This window comes from Rhinatrema bivittatum, chromosome 5, assembly GCF_901001135.1.
Source record: "Rhinatrema bivittatum chromosome 5, aRhiBiv1.1, whole genome shotgun sequence".
Lineage (NCBI taxonomy): Eukaryota > Metazoa > Chordata > Amphibia > Gymnophiona > Rhinatrematidae > Rhinatrema > Rhinatrema bivittatum.
The window spans coordinates 344568388-344595506 of NC_042619.1; the positions used below are offsets into that span (position 1 = coordinate 344568388).

A 27119-nucleotide genomic window follows, 5' to 3' on the forward strand; every position below is an offset into this window, starting at 1 on the left:
TCGTTTTCGCTGGGGGAACTTGGAGGGAGCCTCTATAAGCATCTCTAGTAGGTCTAGTAGAATTATGTACTAGGAGGGGGAATTGAAGATCGAGAGTGGTGAGTTGATGTATAGTTTTGTAGGTGGTAGTTATGGCTTTATACATGATGCGGAAGTATACGGGTAACCAGTGAAGCTCTTTCAGGACGGGGGATATGTGGTCTCTTTTCCTTGCGCCTGACAAAATTCGGGCTGCAGAATTTTGAACCATCTGTAGGGGTTTGGAGTATGATGAAGGTAGACCTAGCAATAGGGAATTGCAGTAGTCCAGTTTCGAAAAGATAACTGCTTGGATGATCGTTCTGAAGTCTTGAGCGTGGAACAGAGGTCTTATCCTTTTCAAAACCTGGAGTTTAAAGAAGCAGTCTTTGGTTGTTTTGTTAATGTGTGCCTTGAAGTTAAGCCGGTTGTCAATTATTACTCCTAGGTCTCTAGCTTGAGTGGTAGGCAGATTTGTGGGAAGAGTACTGTTGGAGGTGTTCTCCGGAGAGATGAGTAGGATTTCAGTCTTAGAGGAGTTTAAGATGAGATGTAGACTGTTGAGTAGTTGTTTGATTTTTTTGTGGCATGATTCCCAGTAGTCAAGAGTGTTAGAGTATGTGTCTTTGATAGGGATGATGATTTGAATGTCATCTGCGTATAGGAAAAACTTTAGATTGAGGTCGGTGAGAAGTTGGCAGAGAGGAAGTAGGTAAATATTGAAAAGAGTCGGAGATAAAGACGAACCTTGTGGGACTCCTAAGGTAGAGTTAAATCTAGAGGATTCCTTATTTTGGAGTTTAACTTTGTAACCTCTATTGTTGAGAAAGGTTTTAAACCAGGAAAGGACGGTGCCGCTGATTCCTATGGATGACAACTGGTTTAGGAGGATGGCGTGGTTGACCGTGTCGAACGCTGCGGAAAGGTCTAGCAAGATCAACAGGTATGAATTTCCTTTGTCAAGGCCCAGTAAGATATGGTCTGTCAAAGAGATAAGGAGGGATTCTGTGCCTCGATTTTTTCGGAATCCGGTCCAACAATGTTGGCGAATACCCGGGCCGGTCCAACAATGTTGGACCGGCCCGGGTATTCGCCACCCAGGCCAGCCCAGGACACATCACATGGTCTGCCGAGCTCTGCTTTCCCTGATCACTCCTGGAGCCCTTTTTAAATATCAAGATTACATTGACCACTCTCCAATCTTTATGTAGAATGGATGTTTTAATGATGGGTTACAAATTGCTAGTAATAGATCTGAACTTTCATTTTTGCATTCTTTCAGACCCTTGGGGTGTATACCATCTGGCCCGGGCAATTAGCTATTCTTCAGTTTGTCAATCTGGCCTACTGCATCTTCCAGGTTCACCGTGATTGGGTTCAGTTCATCTGAATCATTAAACTTTATCAGAAAGGGTATCTCCCCAACATCCTCAGTAAACACCAAAACAATTCATTTAGGGTCAAATTTTAAAAGATACATGTGGGCGTTCATGTGTGTGCGCTACCTGGCGCACACACATGGACACCCAATTTTATAACATGCGTGCGGAGGTGCGCATGTTATAAAATCAGGGGTCGGCGCATGCAAGGGAGTGCACACTAGTGCATCTTGCTTGCACCAACGCCCGCGGCCTTCACCCATTCCCACCCAGGCCGCTCTAATTTAAGAGTGGCCTGTGAGGGAACTTCCCCCTACTCTATTCTTCCTACCCCTTCCCCTAGCCCTATGCTAAGCCCTATTCTAACTTCTAAGCCCTAGCCCTATTCTAACCCCCCCATTTCTTTAACTTACCTCTTGTGCCTGCCGCCAGCCTGCCAGCAAGCGATCCTCTGACAAATCGGCAAATGGCTGCTGTGCTTGGAGGCCTCTGGCCCTGCCCCACCCTCTCCCTGCCACTTTTTCGAAGCCCCAGGACATAGACGCATCCCGGGGCTTTACGCGCGTCAACGGGCCTTTATAAAATAGGCCCGGCATGTGTAACCCCCCCCCCCCCCCTTACGTGCATAAGGCTCTGAAAATCTGCCCCTTAGTCTTTCTACAATGGCCTTATCTTCCCTAAGTGCCCCTTTAACCCCTCGATCATCTAACGGTCCAACTGACTCCCTCACAGGCTTCCTGGTTTGGATATATTTTACAACATTTTTATTATGAGTTTTTGCCTGTACGGCCAACTTCTTTTAAAATGTTCTTATAGCTTGACTTGTCAATGTTTTACATTTAACTTGTTTTTCCAATTTTTTCAGATAGATCCTATTTCTGGTTTGCGAAGGAAGTTATTTTGGCCAAAAAGGCCTCTTTCACCGCATCTTTTAACCATGCCCGCAGTCATTTGGCCTTCCTTCTACCTTTCTTAATGCATGGAATACATCTGGACTGCGCTTCTAAGATGGTATTTTTAAACAATGTCCATGCCTGTTATCACTCTTAACCTTTGTAGCTGCACCTTTCAGTTTTTTTCTGTTTTCCTCATTTTATCAAAGTTTCCCTTTTGAAAGTTTAGTGTTAGAGCTGCAGATTTACTTATTGTCCCTTTCCAACCAATTAGTCAAATTTGATCATGTTATCATCACTATTGCCAAATGGCCTCATCACCGTTACCTCTTGCATCAAATCCTGCATTCCACTAAAAGTTTGAAGCAAAATGTCGCCCTCTCTTTTTGGTTCCTGAACCAATTGCTCCATGAAGCAGTCATTTATTCCATTCAGGAACTTTACCTATCTAGCACGTTTGATGTTACATTTACCCAGTCAATATTGGCATAATTGAAATTTCCCATTATTACTGCATTGCTAAATTTGTAAGCTTCCTTAATTTCTCTTAGCATTTCATTTTTTGTCATCATTTTGGCCAGGTGGATAGTACTATACTCCTATCGCTGTACTCTTCCCCAGCACACATGTGATTTCTACCTTACTCCCCAGGGGGTTTCTTCAGTGCATTTCATCTGATTATTCCTAGTTATGACTGCTCTGTCTTTCACATATTCCTATCACGTTGTCTGCATTCTCCATCGCTGTCATATAAATTTCAAGCTTCCTTTTGACTTTGTCCTTGATGGATAATACAGAGTGTAAAACATGAGGGCAGTAGAATTTGTATGCTATGATTTTAGGGATAACGTGCCCTCCTACATTTAACATGATCACCAGTAGGGGATGTTATCATCCCTCCTTGGTTCTAGTGTTCGTACAGAAACCTATAGCACCTGAATGTAATCCACTTTGATGCACCCTTTGAAGTGCCGAAAAGCAGAATATAAAAATCTAAATAAATAAATATAACCTCCCAAATCTCCGTGGATCCTGTCTGTTTGATTAAATTATTATCACTGTTTGATGTTATTTCTGGAACACAAATTCTCTTTATTCAAGGGAAAAGCAATAGTGACTGCTTTAATTGATACAAAGCTCCAACACAGGCCATTTGGCATCTGTGGGCAAGTGAATAAATACACCCTCCCCCTGAACACAACAAGCTTTCATTTTTATTTGGACCCAGCAGTTTCCTCCCTCTCCTTTGGGGCTTCCAGCTGAATTGGAACAAGTAAATAAATCTTGGCACCGTGAGCCTTCATTCACAACTACCAGGGATCTTTTTCCCCTTATTTTATATCTCCTCCCAACTTTATTTCCCCCACTCATTGCAAGGGCAGCCCTGGGCTGGAGGCCTTTCACCAGGACCCCCTTCAGAACCCTGCAGTAATAGGCCCCCCAATCCAGTCACTTCGTGTCACCCCCTCTTCCCTGTCATGCGTCCCCACACACAATTAAAAAGTATGCATTTATAATAGATTTAAATGAAAAAAACATTCTGAGATTTAAAAAAATCACTTACAAGAACATGTGTATTTGCATGCAATACTGCAGTTCCAATCAAAAAACCCTGCAAAAAATTAAAAAGAACCCCTATGGTATTATGCCTATAGCAATGCATGTTGGGTACAGAATGCCATGAGTAAACTGAATTACAAATAAACCTCCCATATCAAAACAGCACTAAATGCCAGCACTCAGTGACAATCTACCTATGAAAAGGCAACACTGCAAATATTACACCAAGTCCTAAAACACCAATACACCTCTTATTAGGAAAACAGAACTAGCCAGGCTGTTATAGATTAGGGATGCACATTTGTTGGTCGATTCATTTCATTTGCTTCTGCTGCATATGCATATCTCATGAAAAGTTAGTAGACATGCAAAATGGATATGTATGCGGGTAAGTAGGTGGCCATTCATATATGCACATACCATCGGTTTTGCACACCTATCCATTTGTGAGATATGTGCATACCACCGAAATGAATGAAACAAATTGACCAATGAATGTGCATCCCTGTTATAGATCCTTACACAGAAACTACATGCTAGCAGAACACCTCACCTTATTCTTACATGCATATCACAGACAGACCCTCACCAAATACTGAATAAAGAGACCATAAATTGTAAATATAAACATTCAGACAAAAAATGTTGGAAACTGCAACAAGCCAGACTCTGTATGCAGTGCAGCTGTGAAGAAACAGAAACATCACCATTCCTCATAAAACATTAAACAAAATAAAATAAAAAAGTCACAGTAGTTAAACCATACTAATAAAAATGATGAATATTTTTTAAAAACTGACAAATAGAACTTCTAATAATTAAAAATTCATATAAAACTTTTCCAAATGCCAATAAAATATTTCAAACAGCTGATACATCAAATAACACCCAGAAATTAAAACTAATAAGGATTTTAAAAAATCCCTTGCTTTCCATACCTAGCAACTTTTGATTTCCAGATGCCCTGAGATTGTAAATTAGCAGGTGGGGAGGGAGGGAGGGTTGTTGCCACAGACTTTCCCCATACTCTCTCTCTCTCACATGATCAGCCATACACACAGTCACATACTCACCTGCTTTCAGGCAGCATATCTCATGGTCGGATTCTAGGCAAGGGTTGAGGCAGGCAGCGTATGTCATGGTCAGGTTCTAGGCAAGGGTCGAGGCAGATGGCGTATCTCATGGTCAGGTTCTAGGCAAGGGTCGAGGCAGGCAGCATATGTCATGGTCAGGTTCTAGGCAAGGGTCGAGGCAGGCGGCGTATCTCACGGTCAGGTTGCAGGCAAGGGTCGAGGCAGGCAGCGTATCTCATGGTCGGGGTCTAGGCAGGCAGCGTATCTCACGGTCAGGTTGCAGGCAAGGGTCAAAGCAGGTGGTGTATCTCATGGTCAGGTTCCAGGCAAGGGTCGAGGCAGGCAGCGTATGTCATGGTCAGGTTCCAGGCAAGGGTCGAGGCAGGCAGCGTATGTCATGGTCAGGTTCCAGACAAGGGTCAAGGCAGGTGGTGTATCTCATGGTCAGGTTCCAGGCAAGGGTCAAGGCAGGTGGTGTATCTCATGGTCAGGTTCTAGTCAAGGGTCAAGACAGGTGGTGTATCTCATGGTCAGGTTCTAGTCAAGGGTCAAGGCAGGTGGTGTATCTCATGGTCAGGTTGCAAAGGGTCAAGGCAGGTGGTGTATCTCATGGTCAGGTTCCAGGCAAGGGTCGAGGCAGGCAGCGTATGTCATGGTCAGGTTCTAGACAAGGGTCAAGGCAGGTGGTGTATCTCATGGTCAGGTTCCAGGTAAGGGTCAAGGCAGGTGGTGTATCTCATGGTCAGGTTCTAGGCAAGGGTCAAGGCAGGTGGTGTATCTCATGGTCAGGTTATAGGCAAGGGTCAAGGCAGGTGGTGTATCTCATGGTCCGGTTCCAGGCAAGGGTCAAGGCAGGTGGTGTATCTCATGGTCAGGTTCTAGGCAAGGGTCAAGGCAGGTGGTGTATCTCATGGTCAGGTTATAGGCAAGGGTCAAGGCAGGTGGTGTATCTCATGGTCCGGTTCCAGGCAAGGGTCAAGGCAGGTGGTGTATCTCATGGTCAGGTTCTAGGCAAGGGTCAAGGCAGGTGGTGTATCTCATGGTCAGGTTCCAGGCAAGGGTCGAGGCAGGCGGTGCATCTCATGGTCAGTACCCGGTCCGGTCAAGCCAAGGCGATCCATGAAACGAGAAAAGCAAGGAACTCACAGCAGCAACACGCAGGATGCAAGGAGCAAGAAGACTTTTTGCCAAGGCAAGTCTGGAAGCAGGCTCCAGCCTTAAGTAGTCCTCCAGTGGTGATGTGATCCGGGAGGGCATTTTCCCTCTGTGGGCCCTTTAAATGAGAGAGAGGGGTGCGTGCACATGCCTACGAGGATGCCGGAAGCAGGATGGACTCGGCCAAATCAGCAGCGTACCTGCCACAAAGGAGGAGTATCTGTGGCATCGGCCTGGCAGTCTGGAGCCACAGAGTCAGTGGCATCGGGTGGCCAGCTCAGAGCCAGAAGGAGGACGGCAGTAGCAGTGGCAACTCCCCGCAGGTGCCAGGAGGCCTAGGGCTGGCCCAACCGCTCGTGTGCATCGTCGGGTGAGTGTGGCCGGCTGCAAGAACCTGCGGCCAGCGAGCGTAACACTCTCTCTCTCATGCTCAATCACATATTATATTTAATTTATTTATTTGATTTGTATTCCGCTTTTCAACCACTGTAGGCCATCCCATCCCTCAGCCGACCACCCCCCGCCAAATATCCTGCCATTCAAGCACTGTAGGTATTTCCTTGTCACATGGGGGCTCACGGTATACGTACACACGTGCTCGTTTTCTCTCACTCCAATATATATCCATGCACATATGCTCGTTCCTTCTCCCTCTTATATGCCCCACTGTACACATGCACACTCTCTCATATATTCAACTATACACATACAGACATGAGTATACGCGCTCTCTCTCTCCTGCTCAGCCATACACACACACACACATGCTCATTCACTCACACAGACACGCTCATATGCTCAGTTATATGCAAACACACACACACACTCTTTGTCTTCCCCTCTGGAAGCCCAAGGGATAGCAGCAGCCTTCAGGGCACCAGGGCCCACCTGACTCTTTCTAACCTCCTTTTGTTCTGCTTCTGACTAGGGGGAGAGGATTGGAGTATGTAGAGGGGAAACCCATGCTTCTTCCAGCCCATGGGCTTTGCTCCTCCTCCTCACTGCTGGGGGTAGGATGGTGAGAGTGGAGGAGGCCAGAGCTTCCTGCTTTCCTCCTGGCTGCACTGCTCTTCACTGCCAGACCAAGGAGGCCAGAGTTTCTTGAGGCCCCACAGGCTGCTCTGCCTCTCATTGCTGGGAGATAGCGAGGGAGGAGGACGACATTTCTCACACTGCCAGGGTGGAGGGGAGGGGAAGGAGAATAGAGTGGATGCTGTGGGCCCTGCTGCTTCTCACTGCTAGGGCGGGAGGAGGCGGTGCCTATGGCTGGGGCTTCCATGAGCCGCCATTATCTTGCCACTGATCTGTCTGTTCTTAACTAGTGTAAATATTCTTTATCTATCTGAATATACATTGAGAAATGCACCCCCCCAGTCCATAGTCCGTACTGACAAAATCGTTTGCATGAGCAGGAAGATTGAAGATTTGAATCTGGCCAGGGAGGGAGCCCCATGCAGCTGTTCAGGAAGGCTGTTCCGGGTTTTTGGTGGAATAAGGTGGAAGGCGCAGAGCCGAAATTTGTTGATAGGGGAAAAGGGCACAGATAACAGCAGTCTGTCAGACAAATGACGTTTGGGAAGAGGAATGCAAGAGGAAAGAAGAGAAGAATGGTAATGAGCTGCAGAGTGAATGCACTTGTAAGCAAGTATAAGAAGCGGATGGAGTGAAAATGTAGTGATTTAAGAAGAGGGGGTTCGGGATTGTAATTTCATGAAATGTAGGTAAGATAATGTGCTAAATAAAGTTGTATCACTGAAGTTTGAACAGCCTAAAATGGAGAGAGATCTTTCAGTGATAGTCTGAATACGGAGCCGGTTATTTTGAACATTTGCTTTGAAAAAAAAAAAAAGGCCCAGAAAGCTATTTCCTCCTTTCTTTTTCCATTTTCTTATGTTTGGTTATTGCATATAAGAAGGAGGTGTTTCCTGTTGAAGACAGATGGTTAACTTGCATAAACATAAGCACAAAACATTGTGTTGTTTAAAATTAGCCACAGAAAAAGTATTTCTATTTGCATTTTTTCTGTCATTTGTTGCAGCAATAAAACTGAGACATTTTTCCTGAGGGGAAGTGAAAGGTAGTTTTCTGGTTGTTTTTTTTTGTTTAAGCTAATTTCTAGTAGGTTCATCCCAGCTGTCTAAGTTAAGTAGACTTCAAATAGATTTGGAAGAGCCGCCTGTTCCATGTTCCCATGCAGGAAATGTGAATATGATTTGTGACTTGGGACTCCAGTCCTCGGAGCAGCAGACCACCTGGCGCCGCTAGCAGGGAAACAGTGCTACCTGCTGGAGGGGGCAATACTGGGCAGAGATTCACTACTGCAAGGGTTTTAGGATTCCCCCCCCTACAGATGAGCAGTCTCCACGGGAGAATGACAGAGGTAAACTCCAAGAAGATGGAATAGAAAAGCAAAAAATAAATAAAATCTGGAGAAACTGTATTTCCAGTTCAGCTACAACATAACAGTGAAACCTGAGGCTCTGTAGTCTAGTATATTGGCTGTTTAAATAACGACAGTTTCCTTCATCATCATCCTTCATTTCATGCTTTTCCATCAAGTGAACTCAAGGCATGTTACAGCCTGTCAGTCTTCACATTCATGATATCTCAATAAATAACACAGTGTTATAGCACATCAGTGTTAACTGTTCTGAAATCTCAAATGAATCAAAAGACACAGAAGGCACCATTGCATGAAACTACACCAAAAATAGGACAGGGAAGAGTGCATTAGTGAATTACTTAAGGCACATCAAGGAGCTACAAAGGCCTTACAAGGTAGAGCAAAAGAAATAAAGAACTAATGAGATAGAGCAATTAATACCAGTGCTCCTGCTGCTTTGTCCCTCTTGTAGGTTTTGCCTCCACTCCTACTGTTTTTGCTTTTACTCAATGCCTTGGATATCAGAATTGGTTACACTCTATCCTTTTCTCTTCTCTTAGCCTCTTTTATTTAATCAGTTATTTGTTATAATGTAACTTTTTTCTTCCAATTTTTCTTCCTCTTCTTCCCTTTCGTTTTATGTAAACCGATGTGATGTCCACACGAACTTTGGTATATAAAAGTGTTTAAATAAATAAATAACATGACACTGGTGATCCGCTATCCCGGATTCTGTCAGTTTGAAGCCTTTGGCTATATCACAACCCAACAGTTATTCGTCTAAATGGCATAGCTAGCTATATTCAGCTCTTATCCAGTTAAATTCTAGCCGGGTAACTAATCACACGGCTATAATTTAGCTGGATAAAAAGGCATTTCGAAGACGTTCCGGGGAGAGATTGATATCCAGCTAGGTAAGCCAGATAACATTCTACATAACCGAATATCTTTAACGAAATCTGACTAAGTAGCACTGTCAAAAGGAAAATTATTAATCAAAGAGAGTGGGCCATCCCATCCCTCAGCCGACCACCCCCGCTAAATATCTTTAAAGGCCATGTCGGGTCGTGCCTTCTTCAACCTCACTCAAAATCGTAAACAAAATCCCCCCCCCCCCCCCACCGTTCCGGTATAATCACAATGATAACATCTGGCAGCTCCCTCCCTTCCCACCCACCTGCAGTGCTAGAGGCATCACTGAAAGTGTAAGCTCAACGTAAGTTTAAGCGTCCAGCACTGTTTTAGAGCAGCGCGGAGACACCGAGTGTAGGGCAAAAAGTCCCTTGCTACTAGCAGTCTTATTAAAGGTAACGAGGGGGATCAGGAGGGAGGGGGGCCCAGCTATTTAGTAGACCCTTGTGGATGGGAAGGGAAGAGGGCTACCAGACGTTATCAATGCGACGGGGGGAGGGGGAGACTGGTTACGATTTTGAGGAATGAGAGGGTGAAGAAGGCAAGAAGGCACATCTTGACAAGATATTTGGCAGGGAGGTCGTCGGCGAAAGGATGCGATGGCCCACTCTCTTTGTTTAATACTTTTCCTTTTGCCAATGTCATTAAAGATTTCCAACTAAGTAGCAGGTTATCCGGCCTCATGAGACCAGATAACTTTCTCACCTAACCGGCTATATTCAGACATAGCTGGTTACATGTAGCCATTTAACTTTAAGCAAGTATATTCAGTAGGATGTTTATCCCGCTGAATGTACTGGACAAGTTATCTGGCTATCTTTAATTTTTTAAAATTAATCCTTAAAGACTCCAGTTTTCTCCAGGACCAGTATGGCTAGTATAACTTCATTAATTGTAGTAATATGGAAAGTACTCTGTAGAAGCCAAAAATCCACAACACACAACAAAGCAATGATTTGGCTAAGAAAAGAACTACATGTATTTTCTCTAGCAACCGTCATACATGGCCACAGTCAGCTGTGTGGCTTATATATGCAAGCTCGTATGGCTACTGGGCTTGACTAATCATAGGTTGCAGAGGAATGCTAAGGATGCTAACACTGTGTGTGAAGCTACTACTGTGTTAGCACTTATCTGATTCCACATCTGTCAAATTGATCCAGAAGGGCTGCTCCAACACTGCGGTGTTTCGGAGTATTGGACTCCTTCCTCAGGGATCCTTCAGGTAGAGAATGCTTATGATTCTGTGTGGAAACAAAAATCAGTTCTTAATTATGCCTGTAGGGCTAAAGGTAACAATGAAGCAATGTCAGGCTGGCAGGAAACACTTACGTAGCCTTTTGATTGCAGTCATTATGAACGCTCGTGATATATCACTACAAGTGCAAGATATAAGAGAAATAAATGTCCAGAGATTCTTATAATATATGCCACCAATTAACAAAGGCAAAATTGCCATAAAAAACATGACTAAATGTGCAAAATGAAAAAGAATAAATGTCCGGAGTTTTTTATACTGTCTGCCAACATAGAGATAAAAACGGGTCGCCTCTAAGAAGAAAAATGTGTGAGTACTTACGTGTACTTTAAATACCTCACGAAATGAGTACTTACGTGCACTTTGAATAGTGCAACCTCACGGCGACTGTGCTGCAGAATGACAGGCAGAGTAAGGGAGAAAAAACGCCGGTTTTAAAGGCAAATCCTCCGTGTGGAATGACACAAACCGGAAATGACGGAGGAAGGACAAATGAAATGGGGAGCATTAAACTCCATATAAGGGCAATGACGTCGGGGAGACGCCATTTTGAAGAGGAATAGCGTGTGGGGAATACTATGTATTGATAAACTCTCCAAATAAGGGTAATGACGTCGAATCGGCGGCCATTTTGAAATTAACGCGGCAATAGGGAATACTGTGTGTGAATAGACTCCCTATATATGGACAATGACGTGAAAGAGGCAGCCATATTGAGAAACGAGTGAAGGAATTTACTAAAAGGAAATAAAGATGGCACTGCAAGCTATCGACATCTGAAAGGGCTGGTATAAATGGATGGATCCTAAACTGCGGGTATATGGTGATACGTCAGCTGGAGATGAAAAAAATGATGAGACTGAAGAAAAAGCCCGTGTAAATCAAATTAAGGAGAACCATTCCACTTTTTCATTAAGACCTCGCGGTTCTGTAGAACGTAAATGAAAAATCCAGCGGTTTTCTTTGTAATTTAATTGTGAAACTCCGTCCCCCTCCTCTCCAACGTGGAGGAACGTGTTCCAAGATGAGCCACTTAAAATCTTCAAAGGTATGAGCATGTGCTATACTATGAGAGACAACTGGAGCTTTAATGTCTTTATTGTTGATTCTGCTGCGATGTTCTATAAGACGTATCCGAATCTTGCGCCTTGTACGTCCAACATATATTTTGTTACAAGGACATTGAAGTGCGTAAATGACAACGTCTGTATTACAATTCACTGCATATTTATGTGTGATTCGATAACCTGTGTGGGGATCTGTCCAATGGGAGCCAGCAATGGCTGTGGAACAGAATGAGCACCTGCCACATACTGTGAATTCACCGGATGTGGACGTGGAGCTGGGTTGTGATGCAGCTCTGACAATTCTTTGCTTGATGTTGGTACCGCGGGAATAAGCAAACATGGGAGGTTCATGAAAAATCGAATGTGGGCTGAGAACATGCCAATTGGTGATGATGGCCTGCTTAATTTGAGATGTAAGCTCTGTGTATCGGAGAACACAGATCAAACTTGGTGCCTCATTCCGTTGTTTGTACTGTAACAATTGGGTTCTGTCCGAGAATGTGGCTCTCTTGTATGCTTTACGAATAACTGAAAATGGATATCCTCTTTCGGAAAATCTATTGGAGAGGAGATGGGCTTGTGTATGAAAATCGCTGTTGACTGAACAGAGCCTTCGCAGCCGAAAAAATTGGCCGACGGGTAATCCTTCCTTAAATTTCCTGGGGTGGTGACTCTCAAAACGGAGATAGTTGTTGCGATCCGTCGGTTTTCTAAAGAGCGTCGTGGTAAAACCTGATGGATGTTTGATAATTTGAATGTCCAAAAAAGAAAGTTGGTCATGATGGTACGATATACTGAATTTAAGATGTGGATTGGCCTGATTGAGCCATTGATGAAACTGAAGCAATTGTGTTTCTGACTGCGTCCAAATGAAGAATATATCGTCAATATAGCGTGACCACAGAGAAACTGAAAGGAAGTGTGGTGAATGATAGACGTGCTCTTCTTCAAATTTTGTGACGTAGAGGTTTGCAACATCGGGGGCTATGGGCGAGCCCATCGCAACCCCATGGGTTTGCAAATAGAATTTTTGTTCATAAGAGAAATAGTTATTAAATAATATAATCTCTGTGAGAGCCACCAGAAAATCAGATGGAATACGGTGTGGTCTCATTCTACGTTCAACAACCTCTTTCACCAATTGGAGTGCATCTGATTGAGGGACGTTTGTATACAACGCCTCTATGTCTAGACTGACCAAGAAATGAGAACTAGACGTATCTGTGACTGTAGAAAGCTTATTAAGCATGTGAGAAGTATCTTGTATGTATGAAACTGCTTGTGTCACAGAGGTACGAAGGAAAAGGTCCATAAACTTTGCCAAAGGTTCCAGAACAGAGCCATTCGCTGATACTATGGGACGACAAGGAGGGTGTATCAAGGTTTTATGAATTTTGGGGACCCCATAAATCACTGGGATCCGAGGAGAGCCCACCTTAAGAAAGTTAAACTCTTTAAGGGTGAGGAAACCTTGTTGATGTGCTGCATTGAGTAGTGCGTTGATCTGGGTAGTCAAAGTAATGGTGGGATCATCCTCTAATGGCTGATAGTATCTACGGTCATCTAGTTGACGCAATATTTCTTGACGATATTCATCATGATCTAAGATTACGATGGCACCGCCCTTGTCAGCTGGTTTAATGACAATTTTAGTATTGTCTGCTAATGCCTTGAGTGCACGATTTTCTGCGGCTGACAAATTGAAATAAGTGTGATGATGCCTGGATTCAATGTCAGATACTTCTTGGAGCACAAGAGTCTGAAATGCTTTTATCTGTTCATCAATGATCCCTGGTGGGATCCAGCGTGATTTGGTCTTGATGATGGAACAATCTTGTGTAATGTCCGAGGTTTTAGAAAAAAAGTGTTTGATCATCAATGTACGGAAAAATTTATGTAATTCTATACGACAGGAAAAAGGATCGTGTCTACTCGTAGGGACGAAAGATAGACCTCTGTTCAACACTTGTTCTTCATATATGGTAAGATGATGTCCTGATAAATTGATCACTGTCGACTGTCTGTGTTCTGGGATCTGGATGGCTGTCACATGGTAGGAGCACTGGATGGCTCGGGCCATCCAGTGCTCCTACCATGTGACAGGGGCCGGCCAATGGCACGGATACCCTGTCACATGATAAGGGCAAAGGGCCATCAGCGCCATTTTGATTAGTGGCAGCCGATGGCCTGGGAGCGGGAGATCGCTCCCGGGACCCCCACTGGACCCCCAGGTACCTGTAAAAAGTTTTAGGGGGGGTGGGGGAAGCTAAGGGATTAGTTTTAAAGGGTCGGGGTGGGTTTAGGGGTTATTTTTGTGTGCCGTTTTTCCCGCCCTTCCCCAAAACGATAAGAGAACCCCCACAAACAATATCGTGGGGTTTTCCTATCATTTTGGGGGAGCCCCCGATTTCTGACTATTTTGAAAATATCGACGATATTTTCAATCGTCCGAAGCCCGATTCACATCCCTAGCAACTATATCTTTTTTGAGATGCGGCAACCAGAATTGTACACAGTATTAAAGGTGCGGTCTCACCATGGAGCGATACAGAGGCATTATGACATTTTCCGTTTTATTTACCATTCCCTTTCTAATAATTCCCAACATTCTGTTTGCTTTTTTGACTTCCGCAGCATACTGAACTGACGATTTCAATATGTTATCCACTATGACGCCTAGATCTCTTTCTTGGGTGGTAGCTCCTAATATGGAACCTAACATTGTGTAACTATAGCATGGGTTATTTTTCCCTATATGCATCACCTTGCACTTATCCACATTAAATTTCATCTGCCATTTGGATGCCCAATTTTCCAGTCTCAGAAGGTCTTCCTGCAATTTATCACAATCTGCTTGTGATTTAACTACTCTGAACAATTTTGTATCATCTGCAAATTTGATTACCTCACTTGTCGTATTTCTTTCCAGATCATTTATAAATATATTGAAAAGTACAGGTCTCAATACAGATCCCTGAGACACTCCACTGCCCACTCCCTTCCACTGAGAAAATTGTCCATTTAATCCTACTCTCTGTTTCCTGTCTTTTAGCCAGTTTTTAATCCACGAAAGGACATCGCCACCTATCCCATTACTTTTTACTTTTCCTAGAAGCCTCTCATGAGGAACTTTGTCAAACGCCTTCTACAAATCCAAATATACTACATCTACCTGTTCACCTTTATCTACATGTTTATTAACTCCTTCAAAAAAGTGAAGTAGATTTGTGAGGCAAGACTTGCCTTGGGTAAAGCCATACTGACTTTGTTCCATTAAACCTTGTCTTTCTATATGTTCTGTGACTTTGATGTTTAGAACTCTTTCCACTATTTTTCCTGGCACTGAAGTCAGGCTAACCGGTCTGTAGTTTCCCGGATCACCCCTGGAGCCCTTTTTAAATATATGGGGTTACATTAACCACCCTCCAGTCTTCAGGTACAATGGATGATTTTAATGATAGGTTACAAATTTTTACTAATAGGTCTGAAATTTCATTTTTTAGTTCCTTCAGAACCCTGGGGTATATACCATCCGGTCCAGGTGATTTACTACTCATCAGTTTGTCAATCAGGCCTACCACATCTTCTAAGTTCACCGTGATTTGGTTCAGTCCATCTGAATCATTACCCATGAAAACCTTCTCTGATACAGGTATCTCCCCAACATCCTCTTCAGTAAACACCGAAGCAAAAAAATCATTTAATCTTTCCGCAATGGCCTTATCTTCTCTAAGTGCCCCTTTAACCCCTTGATCATCTAACAGTCCAACTGACTCCCTCACAGGCTTTCTGCTTCAGATATATTTTTTAAAGTTTTTACTGTGAGTTTTTGCCTCTACGGCCAACTTCTTTTTTAAATTCTCTCTTAGCCTGTCTTATCAATGTCTTACATTTAACTTGCCAAAGTTTATGACGTTCAGTTAATCGTGACTCCTGCTGCCAGCACAGATGATGTGAGGTGTGTATTGCCCCTCATGTAGGCTTGGGGCTGCCTGCTTAAATCAGTAGTAGTGGCAGTCTGCATCTTCACCCATCAGCTGTTTAGTGCCTGCCTCACTGCCACTGCTGTGCCACTGAAAATGACCTTACAAGACAGTGATGGCTTCTGTGCCATAGGTTGCCGACCCCGGTCTATACCAAACCATTTTACTAGTTTTCTTTTAACAGATTATATTTTTGATGAGATGACCCAATACTTCCCTTTTACTGATTTTATTTATCTAAGCAAACCATTTTAGCAAATGAAATATAATTTAAAGGAGAAGATAGGGTAAATTTTGCACAGTAATGACTCAAATCAGGTAATACAAATTATACAGTTTATATGAACTGTTCACAAACAACTCGTGTATTATGTTTTTAAATTGGTTTTCTGTGTGTGTAGCGGAAAGGTTATATTATTGCACTTGATTAGAAATACAATTTGTTTCATTGGCACACACAGGATGAATTGTTTAATAGATATTGTCACCAATTAATTTAACTGATGAATAATCATGAATTCTGTGTTGTTTTTCTTTTACACTTTATTTATCATGTTTTATATACTGTCGTTCGGTTTCTTTAAAATAAAGTCTCGCCCTAAGTCTACGTGCTATGTTGAAGCATGATGGCTACCTGTCTTGCATGGCTATTTCTAGTGTACAAACTTTCCAGTCACAGCTATGAAAGTGGAAAGCAATTTATCCCTTTAAACAAAATTTGCTGGTGCAGAAGTATTGGTTTTTCCATCAAACTGTGCTAGAAAGAAATGAAACTTGAATTGCAGTATATGTAACATATATTTTGAATATTTTTATGCAGACGTTTCACTGAGATGGTTGATGTCTTAGGATAAAGTGTTTTTTTCCTCCCAGGACAGCAGGATGTTAGTCCTCACAGATGGGTGACATCATCAGAAGGAGCCCTGTCACAGAACACTTTTGTCAAAGTTTCTAGAACTTTGACTGGCACACTGAGCATACCCAGCCTGCCATCAATCCCGTGGCCACATGGGGTCCCACTTCAGTCTCTTTTTTTCCACACAGCGATTGCCTCGCAGTTAGTGGAGCTCAATTTGAAGGTTTTCTTCAAGTTTTTCCCCGCTGCAGGGTCCCCCATCGCGCATCAATTCCTCCGGCATTCGGTAAGTCCGTTTCGCGCTCTTGCGTCTGGTTCCCAGCTGTCTACCTCCCGGTGGCATGTCCATAACAAACCCACACAACATCTGTGGCCAGTGTCTCGGGCCTTTCCATGATGTCCGTCTGTGTCCCAGCTGTGCTCAGATGACCCCCAAAGGCCGGCGCGCCCATCTGGACAAGATGGAGTACTTGTTTGGTTCCAAGCAATCTGCTCCATCGACTCCGGTGCCGGGTACATCGAGTCGTGGGGATCAAACTGACTCGGTACCTTCCCCATCAAAGCCCTGCCGAGAAGATCAAGGAGTGGGAGACCGCCCCTCACCAAGATCGAGTCAATCGAAGACTTCGGCATTGTCCTTGGCACCGGAGAAGGACTAGGCTGTGCATCGTGGGAAGCATCGACACCGGCACTGACGGTTGTCATCATCTGGTGCCTGCACCGACACTGAAGCGGCATTGGCCTCGGCCGAACCCCCTCCGAAGAAGCCTCAGGGAGAGGCCCCATTCTCCTCTAGACCCGGGAGCCCAGGGCATTCCTCACTGATATCAGTACTGGGCACCAAGCCTCTGCGGACCTCCATAGACGCTCTGGTGACTCCCAGCCTGCCTCGTACTCCAGGGTCGGTTTTGTCTGCACCTTCGTTCCAAGAGGAGTTGGACCATGTGGTCCAACAGGCAATGCCCTTCGGGGTCTCCAGCCGCCATCGACGCCGGCCCCCATACCGGCATCGGAACCGGCATCCTCCATGTTGGCACCTCTACTGGAAAGGCTGGACATGCTGCTCGGTGTCTTGCCGATGCAACTCATGCCAGCAGGGCCCTCCGTGCCCTGCCAACCACCAGTGCCTCCTCCCATCTCAATCCCGATTCCGGGCTCCTCGGAGGAGGAAGATGCGGCTCCTTGCCCATCTCCATGGACGGAACTGCCAATGCCGGATCCTGCCCCCAGGTCATTGGACCTCCCGGTGCCCCAATGTCCATCGCAGGTCCCAGTGCCCTCGGCGCTGGCACCACCGCTGTCAGTTCTGCCTCACTGACCATCACTGAGCATGGGACCCTCTGGCGTCCCATGCTCGCACAGCTCGGTCCTCCCAAAGAGACCATCCTCGCCAACAAAGCAACTAGAGCTCAGCCAGTTCACCAGCCTAGTCCCGCAGCTGGCTTATGACTGGCATCCAGAAACCAGTCCCCTTTGCCCACACCATCCGACCCACCTGTGGGAGGTCATCTCTGCCACTTCGACAACAATTGGTTCCTACTTACCACCGACAGATGGGTATTGTCCATCATAGCATACGGTTACTGCCTGAATCTCCTCATTGTTCCTACAGACTCCATACCCTCCCCGGCGTGGAGCCTTGTGGAATACACATTGACCCTAGAGTTAGAACTCTCGGCCCTGCTACAGCCTGGAGCCGTGGAATCGGTTCCCCGGGCTCAGCAGGGACGAGGATTCTACTCCTGGTATTTTCTCATCCCAAAGAGAACAGGTGGCCTCCGTCCCATCCTCGATCTTCGAGCCTTAAACAGGTTCCTTCACAGAGAACAGTTCAGAATGGTGTCCTTGGGCACCCTACTTCTGCTTCTGAATCAAGGGGAATGGCTCTGCTCTCTGTATCTACAGGATGCTTACGCGCACATTGCGATTTTTCCACCTCATCTCAAATATCTGTGCTTCGTAGTAGGCCACCGAAACTTCCAGTACAGGGTTCTCCCCTTCGGGCTAGCCTCCACGCCCCAGGTCTTCACAAAGTGCTTGGCGGGGGGGGGGGGAGCATATTTGCGCCAGAACGGGATACATGTGATCCCATGTCTGGATGATTGGCTCATCAAGAGTTCGTCAAAAGAGGGAGCTCTTCAGTTCCTCAACATGACACTAAGCCTCCTCAAGTCACTGGGTTTCTCATGAACTACCCGAAATCCTAGCTGACTCCATCCCAGTGACTGATTTTCATCGGAGCAGACTTAGACACCACAGTGGCCGAGGCATTCCTTTCCAGTGAACGCATAGCCACCCTGGCCGGATACATCCGCTGCCGGTGGGCGGCCACCACCCACCTGCGCCTGAATTTGCTGGGTCACATTGCATTGTCAGTGCACGTCACCCCAATAGCCTGCCTAGCCATGAGGGTCACGCGGGTCTCAGTAGCACCAAGCCACTCAGAAACTCTCTGCAATGGTCAGATAACCAACCCACTCCAGCTCTCCCTCACCTGGTGGGCGCAGGAATCTAACTTGAGCAAGGGACTTCCCTTTCAGCCCCCGGCTGCTCAGGTAACCTTGACCACGGATGCCTCCAGCGTAGGCTGAAGAGTCCATGTCAACTGCCTACAAACACAAGGGGTATGGTCGAGAGCCGAGGCGGCCTGCCAGATAAACTTCCTGGAACACCGGGCGATGCGGTATGCCCTCTATGCATTCCAGGACTGCTTGTCCAACAAGGTCGCCTTGATCCAGATGGACAACCAGGTAGCCATGTGGTACATGAACAAACAGGGGGGGCACAGGCTCTTATCTCCTCTGTCAAGAGGCGTCGCAGATTTGGGCCTAGGCCCTGTCGTGTTCCATGCTTCTGCGGGCCATCTACCTAGTGGGCACCGAGAATGTAGTAGTGGATCGCCTCCGCTGGACATTCCAGCCCCAAGAATGGTCCCTGAACCTCTGTGTAGCGGACAGGATCTTTCACCAGTGTGGTCAGCCGGACATAGATCTCTTTGTGTCCTCACAGAACCACAAAGTGGAGCGATTCTGCTCCCTACATGGGGACTGAAGCAGACCAGCCGTGGATGCCTTCACCCACTCCCCTAGAGTACGGCCTTTTATATGCGTACCCTCTGATTCTGCTAATAGGCAAGATTCTCGTGAAGCTACAGCAGGACCGAGGCTCCATGATCCTCATAGCCCCACATGGGCCGCGTCAGGTCTGGTTTCCCATTCTCCGTGATCTCTCTGTCCAGGAGCCCATTCGCCTGGGCACCTCGCCTATCCTCATCATGCAGGATCAGGGCAGGCTATGCCACCCAAACCTCCAGTCGCTGTCCCCAACAGCGTGGATGTTGAAAGGCTAATACTACGGTCCCTCGACCTTTCTGATAATGTCTCACAAGTCCTGGTAGCTTCGTGTAAGTCTTCCATGCGGATGTCATACTAAGCAAAGTGGAGGAGGTTCTCATCACTCCTAGGCTTTTGGACTTCCTCTGGTGCCTCTCGGAGTCTGGTCTACAGACTACCTCAATCTGGGTACATCTGAGTGCCATCAGCGCCTACCACCGCGGAGTGGGCAACACTCCAGTATCGGTGCAGCCCTTAGTGGGGTGCTTCATGAGAGGCTTACTACAACTGAAGCCTTCACTACATCCCCCTGTTGTGGTCTGGGACCACAACATAGTGCTAGCGTGGCTCATGCGGTCTCCGTTTGAGCCCCTGCGCTCCTGCGAGTTGAGGTAACTCACCTGGAAGGTCATCTTCCTAGTGGCGGTTACTTTTGCTCGCAGAGTCAGTGAACTGCAGGCCCTGGTGACCTCTTCGCCTTACACAAGGTTCTTCCATGACAGGGTGGTACTACGCACTCACCCTAGGTTCCTGCCTAGGGTGAGTGCGTAGTATCAGTCCATATCTGTATCAGTCCATCCTGTTGCCCACTTTTTTCCTGATGCCACACTCATCCAGATGAGCGGGCTCTGCATACCTTGGACTGCAAGTGTGCTCTCGCCTTTTACCTAGACCGCACCAGGGTCCACAGGCAGTCCACCTAACTGTCTTCTTTGACAAAAATGGAGTTACGGTGGGCAAGCAAATCCTGTCTTAACTAGTTGGCAGACTGTATTGCTTTCTGCTACCAGCAAGCAGGCCTTCCGCACGAGGGCCGAGTGAAAGCACACTCAGTGAGGGCCATGGCGATGTCAATAGCACACTTTCAGGCAGTCCCTATTGCCGAAATCTGCAGGGCTGTGACATGGAGCTCCCTCCACACTTTCTCAGCCCATTACTGCCTGGACAATGATGGTCGACAGGACAGCGTCTTTGGCCAGCCTATCCTCCGTAATCTGTTTCCAGTGTAAGAATCCAACTCTTCCTACCTAGGGCCCAATATGCTTTTCAGGCTGCCCCCATTGTTGCCAACAGCACCCCTGTTGATGTGCCTGTTGCACGTTATTTGGTGTCTGTTGTCCCAGGGTGTTCCGGGAGCAGCCTGCACCTTGCTATTCAGATATCTGTGAGGATTACCAACCTGCTTGTCCTTGGAGAAAGCAGAGTTGCTTACCTGTAACAGGTGTTCTCCCAGGACAGCGGGATGTTAGTCTTCACAAAACCCACCCGCCACTCTGTGGAGTTGGGTTCACTTACGTTTTGTTGTTTTATTTTTCACTCGTACTTTTCTGCTATAAAACAAGACTAAAGGGGGATCCTGTGTGGCCCGGGGTTGGTAGCATGCTGGGCATGCTCAGTGTGCCAGTCAAAGTTCTAGAAACTTTGACAAAATTCCGTGACAGGGCTCCATCTGATGATGTCACCCATCTGTGAGGACTAACATCCTGCTGTCCTGGGAGAACACCTCTTACAGGTAAGCAACTCTGCTGTATCTAGCAATATATATTATAAAACTCGCCTTCCTTCAGGAGTGCTTTTGAAATTAATCATAGTATATGTCTGGTTTGGCTTCAGGGTAGGATGATTAATTGGAGTCAACTCTTCTCACATTTGCGTCCCAGACGTAATGCAGATCTTCCAAATAATCATCAACCTGAGCAAGTGGCTCCGCCTACTGCAGCTTCAGAAGAACAGGTATGTTTCCTGTGTAATTTGTATTTGTTTTAAAGGAAGAAAATAAGAGTCAAAAAGTAAGCTTTCTTTTCTGCCATTGTAAGAAAAACAGAGAGCGAAATCAAAGGACGAAATTGCACTGAATAAAAGGAGCTGACTGAGGTTGCTGAGTATGCCTCACTGGAAGAAAAGGAAAATCCCAGGATCCAGTAATTGCTGATGATAAAGAAATAAAGCTTAGTGAAGTGCCAAAAAATGCTCACTAGGTAGTATGAGGGGGAAGCTGAAGAAACAAACTGACTGAGGAGGTTAGACTTGTGCACACATCCACTGCTCATGACAGATCAAGTCATAAAAGCAGAGACAATGAAAGCACAGCAAAAACAACTAACAACAAAATCTAGAACTCCCTTACAATTCCTCTGTTAATAAAACAAAGACTTCTTAACGTTACCAAAATGAAATTACTCTCTTTCTACTTTTATAAATCCAGTGGTGCAAAAAATAGTACCAGATAAACAATTCATACATTCATATGAAACAGAATCACTTTACCAACCTGATCGTAGCGTGATCAAAAATCAAAGGCTTGTGTAAAAAGAAAGGCCTTCAGTGACTTTCTGAAAGTTTAGGTGCAAGTCATTCTTCATATGTTGAGAGAGCAAGGAAACAGGTCTGGTAAGATCTGTGGCCAAAAAGGATGCACTGTTGGCAGTCCTAGTTTTTTCTATAGCTTATGAAAAAGGTGAACCGGTAGATATAGTATACTTGGATTTTCAGAAGGCATTTGACAAAGTTCCTCATGAGAGGCTTCTAGGAAAAGTAAAAAGTTATGGGATAGGTGGCGATGTCCTTCCGTGGATTACAAACTGGTTAAAAGACAGGAAACAGAAAGTAGGATTAAATGGACAATTTTCTCAGTGGAAGGGAGTGGGCAGTGGAGTTCCTCAGGGATCTGTATTGGGACCCTTACTTTTCAATATAGTTATAAATGATCTGGAAAGAAATACGACGAGTGAGGTAATCAAATTTGCAGATGATACAAAATTGTTCAGAGTAGTTAAATCACAAGCAGATTGTGATAAATTGCCGGAAGACTTTGTTAGACTGGAAAATTGGGCATCAAAATGGCAGATGAAATTTAATGTGGATAAGTGCAAGGTGATGCATATAGGGAAAAATAACCCATGCTATAGTTACACAATGTTAGGTTCCATATTAGGTGCTACAACCCAAGAAAGAGATCTAGGCGTCGTAGTGGATAACACATTGAAATCGTCTGTTCAGTGTGCTTCGGCAGTCAAAAAAGCAAACAGAATGTTGGGAATTATTAGAAAGGGAATGGTGAATAAAACGGAAAATGTCATAATGCCTCTGTATCGCTCCATGGTGAGACCGCGCCTTGAACACTGTGTACAATTCTGGTCACCGAATCTCAAACAAGATATAATTGCGATGGAGAAGGTACAGAGAAGGGCTACCAAAATGATAAGGGGAATGGAACAGCTCCTCTATGAGGAAAGACTAAAGAGGTTAGGACTTTTCAGCTTGGAGAAGAGATGGCTGAGGGGGGGATAAGATAGAGGTGTTTAAAATCATGAGAGGTCTAGAACGGGTAGATGTGAATCGGTTATTTACTCTTTCGGATAATAGAAAGACTAGGGGGCACTTCATGAAGTTAGCGTGTGGCACGTTTAAAACTAATCGGAGAAAGTTCTTTTTTATTCAATGCACAATTAAACTCTTGAATTTGTTGCCAGAGGATGTGGTTAGTGCAGTTAGTATAGCTGTGTTTAAAAAAGGATTGGATAAGTTCTTGGAGGAGAAGTCCATTACCTGCTATTAAGTTCACTTAGAGAATAGCCACTGCCATTAGCAATGGTAACATGGAATAGACTTAGTTTTTGGGTACTTGCCAGGTTCTTATGGCCTGGATTGGCCACTGTTGGAAACAGGATGCTGGGCTTGATGGACCCTTGGTCTGACCCAGTATGGTATGTTCTTATGTTCTTATTCTGTATGAGTATCATCAGATGACATCACTCACTTGAGTGACTATATTTCCTGCTTGTCTACCAAGTAAAATGAATTATATATAACAGTGGTGTCCAATTTTCAATCAGAAGATGTCCATAGCTGACCATTACAGGGATTGTGTATGCTGTCTGGGCTTAGGTCATACCTCTATAACATCTGCACAAAGATTTAATCTAGAGCCATCAGCCTTTGTATCTTGAAATTGCTCAACATTTTAGCTTCAGCACAAAAGCCTGATACTTCTTGGGTATCAAGGCACTGGTATTGATATGCTCAGGAGCCTCTTGGATTCAGCAAACTCCATCTACCGCACTACTTTGTGGTAATTGAATTTGGCTTTAAAAAGACTAAGAAATCTAAGGCTAATTCTTCAATGTTCCAAAGTGTAAGACAAAGATCTTTAGTGGAAAAAATACTTTCAGAACTGTGATTAGCTCTGGTATGGCATCCTACCAGATCTTCATGATCAAGTTTATGCATACTGATCTGCAAAACATACTGAAGTTCACAGAGTTACCCTCCAGGGAATCAAGAGGACTTTATTCGCTCAGTGAAGCTAAGAGAGAAGTGTGGAGATGATTTGGTCCGTTTGACCGGTAATGTTTTTGATATGGCATGGAGATCATCATGGAGCAGATGATGGCTGTGAGCTCAGGCTTCAAAGAGGATGTGCATGACAGACTTGCTGACATGCCATATAGAGGAGATGGAGATAAACTCAAGGAGGCAGTGAATCTAATAAGAGACCATAAGGTTCTCAGACCTTTCCTCTGAAAAAAGGTTTTTCTTCATTCACTTGCCCCCAGCAACAACCACACCCATGTGACCATAAAAGTTCAAGACTCCACTCTGCACCCCACTCAGAACCAGGGATGTTTTTTGACTGGTTCTAGAGCACCCACCTGAATTCCAGTCTCTGTTATGAAGATCTTACCTGTTTCGGGGGGGGGGGGGGATGAAGTTTTATGTGAACAAGTTGACTCCTGGTAACCAAACAGTTGGGTTCTATGGATAGGATAATAAAGGAAGGCAACAGATTACATTTATTGAGAATCCCATCAAATCGCTTTTCCAAGGAGTCATTTATTTACCTTTCACACCAGGAATTGCTTAAAAAATTACCTCCATACGCGCTTGCAAACCAGAGCAGTCAAGCCTGTTCCCCCACAGAAAGGAGAGTGAGGATTCTACTCCACATATTTCCTGTTACCCAAGAAAATCGGGGGTATTATCCCATCCTACATCTAAAGGCCTTGAACAAGTTTCTCCGCAAAGAAAAATTTTAAGATGATTTCCAAGGGCACTATAAGAACATTGCATACTAGATCAGACCAAGGGTCCATCAAGCCCAGTATCTTGTTTCCAACAGTGGCCAATCCAAATCACAAGTACCTGGCAAGTACCCAAACATTAGATAGATCACAAGCTACTATTGCTTATTAATTACTGTCATAGTAGTTTATGAACGTATCCAAACCTTTTTTATACCCTGTTACACTAACTGCTGTAACCACATCCACTGGCAATGAATTCCAGAACTTAACTATGCGCTGAGTGAAAAATAATTGACTTCTACTTATTTTAAATGAGCTACTTGCTAACTTCATGGCATGCCCCCTGGTCCTCCTATTACGTGAGAGAGTGAATAACCGATTTACATTAACTTGTCAAGTCCTTTCATGATTTTGTAGACTTCTGTCATATCCCCCCTCAGTTGTCTCTTCTCCAAACTGAACAACCCTAACTTCATTAGCCTTTTCTCATTGGCCAGGCATTCCATGCCCCTTATCATTTTGGTCACCCTTCTCTGCACTTTCTCCAGTGCAGCTATATCCTTTTTGAGATGCAGTGGCCACAACTGCACACAGTGCAGTCTCACCATGGAACGATACAGAGGCATTATGACATCTTCCATTTTATTTTCCATTTCTTCTTAGCAATTCCTAACATTCTGTAACATTCTGTTTGCCTCAGCACATTGGGCTGACAATTTCAATGTATTATCCACTATGACGCCTAGATCTCTTTCCTGGATGGTAACTCCAAAAATAGAACCTAACATTGTGTAACTACAGCAAGGGTTATTTTTCCCTATATGCATCACTTTGCACTTGTCCACATTAAATTTCATCTGCCATTTGGAAGCCCAATCTTCCAGTCTTGCAAGGTCTTCCTGCAATTCTTCACAAGCCGCTTGAGATTTAACTACCCTGCATAATTTTGTATCATCCGCAAATTTGATCACCTCATTTGTTGTACCCCTTTCCAGATCATTTATAAATATATTAAAAAGCACCGGTCCAAGTACGGATCCCTGAGGCAATCCACTTTTTACCTTTTTCCACTGTGAAAACGGACTATTTAATCCTACTCTCTGTTTCCTGTCTTTTAACCAACTTGCAAATCACAAAAGGCATCACCTCCTATCCTATGACTTTTTAGTTTTCTTAGAAGCCTGTCATGCGAGACTTTGTTGAACACCTTCTGAAAATCCATGTACACCACATCTAGAAGTTCACCTTTCTCCACATGTTTATTCATCCCTTCAAAAAATGGAGATTTGTGAGGCAAGACTTCCCTTGGGTAAATCCGTGCTGGCTGTGTCCCATCAAACCATGTCTATCTAAATGTTTTGTGATTTTATTCTTTATGTTTCCACAAATTGCCCGGCACTGAAGTCAGGCTCACCGGTCTATAGTTTCCCAGATCACCCCTGGATCCCTTTTTAAATATTCTGGTTACATTGGCCATCTTCCAATTTTCAGGTACATTAGATGATTTTAATGAGAGGTTATACATTTTTACTGTCAAAAATTTCATTTTTAGTTCTTTCAGAACCCTGGGGTGTATACCATCCGGTCCAGGTGATTTACTACTCTTCAGTTTGTCAATTAGGCCTACCACATCTTCCAGGTTCCCTGTGATTTGGTTCAGTTGATCTGAATTATCACCTATGAAAACCTCCAGAACGGGTATCTCTCCAATAACTGTGATATGACCCATTTTGAAAAATCAGAAAATGGATTCTACTGATCCAAGTAGCTACTCCCCAATATCTTCATTGTCCTCCTTAGCTAAGTGTGCTGTTCTGAAACAACTTCAGGATCTTCTAGATAGGAATATTATATTAGATCAATATCAGTTTGGTTTTAAACCTGGCCATAGCATGGAAATTCTATTCCTTATGAGCCTCAACTAGTATAGGTGCAGCTTTGTAATGCCAACTAATTTATTCTGCTTTTATTGGCTATATCTGCCGCCTTCGATACACTGAATCATTCAATCCTATTCAGCTATTTGAAGGAAATTGATATCTCTGGGACAGTACTGACGTGGTTTACATCTTTCCTTTCTGAGTGTACACATCAGATAAGAATTAATATATATCCAAGGGTACTCCACTGAAACTGGGATTCTGCAGGGATTTGTGCTGTCAGCCCTATTGTTCAGTGTTTATCTGCATCCCACAAGTAGCCGACATACAATTTTTTGTTCTAATT

The 27119-nt window shown here is 44.6% G+C and overlaps 1 protein-coding gene across 6 annotated transcripts in view; it reads left to right on the forward strand.

Moving 5' to 3' along the window:
* The window catches only part of UBAC2 (UBA domain containing 2), a 377581-nt gene that overhangs the window by 279189 nt on the left and 71273 nt on the right, over nucleotides 1–27119 (forward strand). For 5 of the 6 annotated variants that reach the window (XR_003857130.1, XR_003857131.1, XR_003857133.1 and 2 more), the window contains exon 8: nucleotides 21484–21603. The exons of the other annotated variant lie outside the window; for it this stretch is intronic. Coding sequence is in view for 1 of the 5 variants with exons in the window: in XM_029604494.1 (XP_029460354.1) it covers nucleotides 21484–21603 (120 nt within the window). In the remaining 4 variants the exon portion in view is untranslated. The remainder of the gene's footprint in view (nucleotides 1–21483; nucleotides 21604–27119) is intronic. 6 annotated transcript variants of the gene reach the window in all.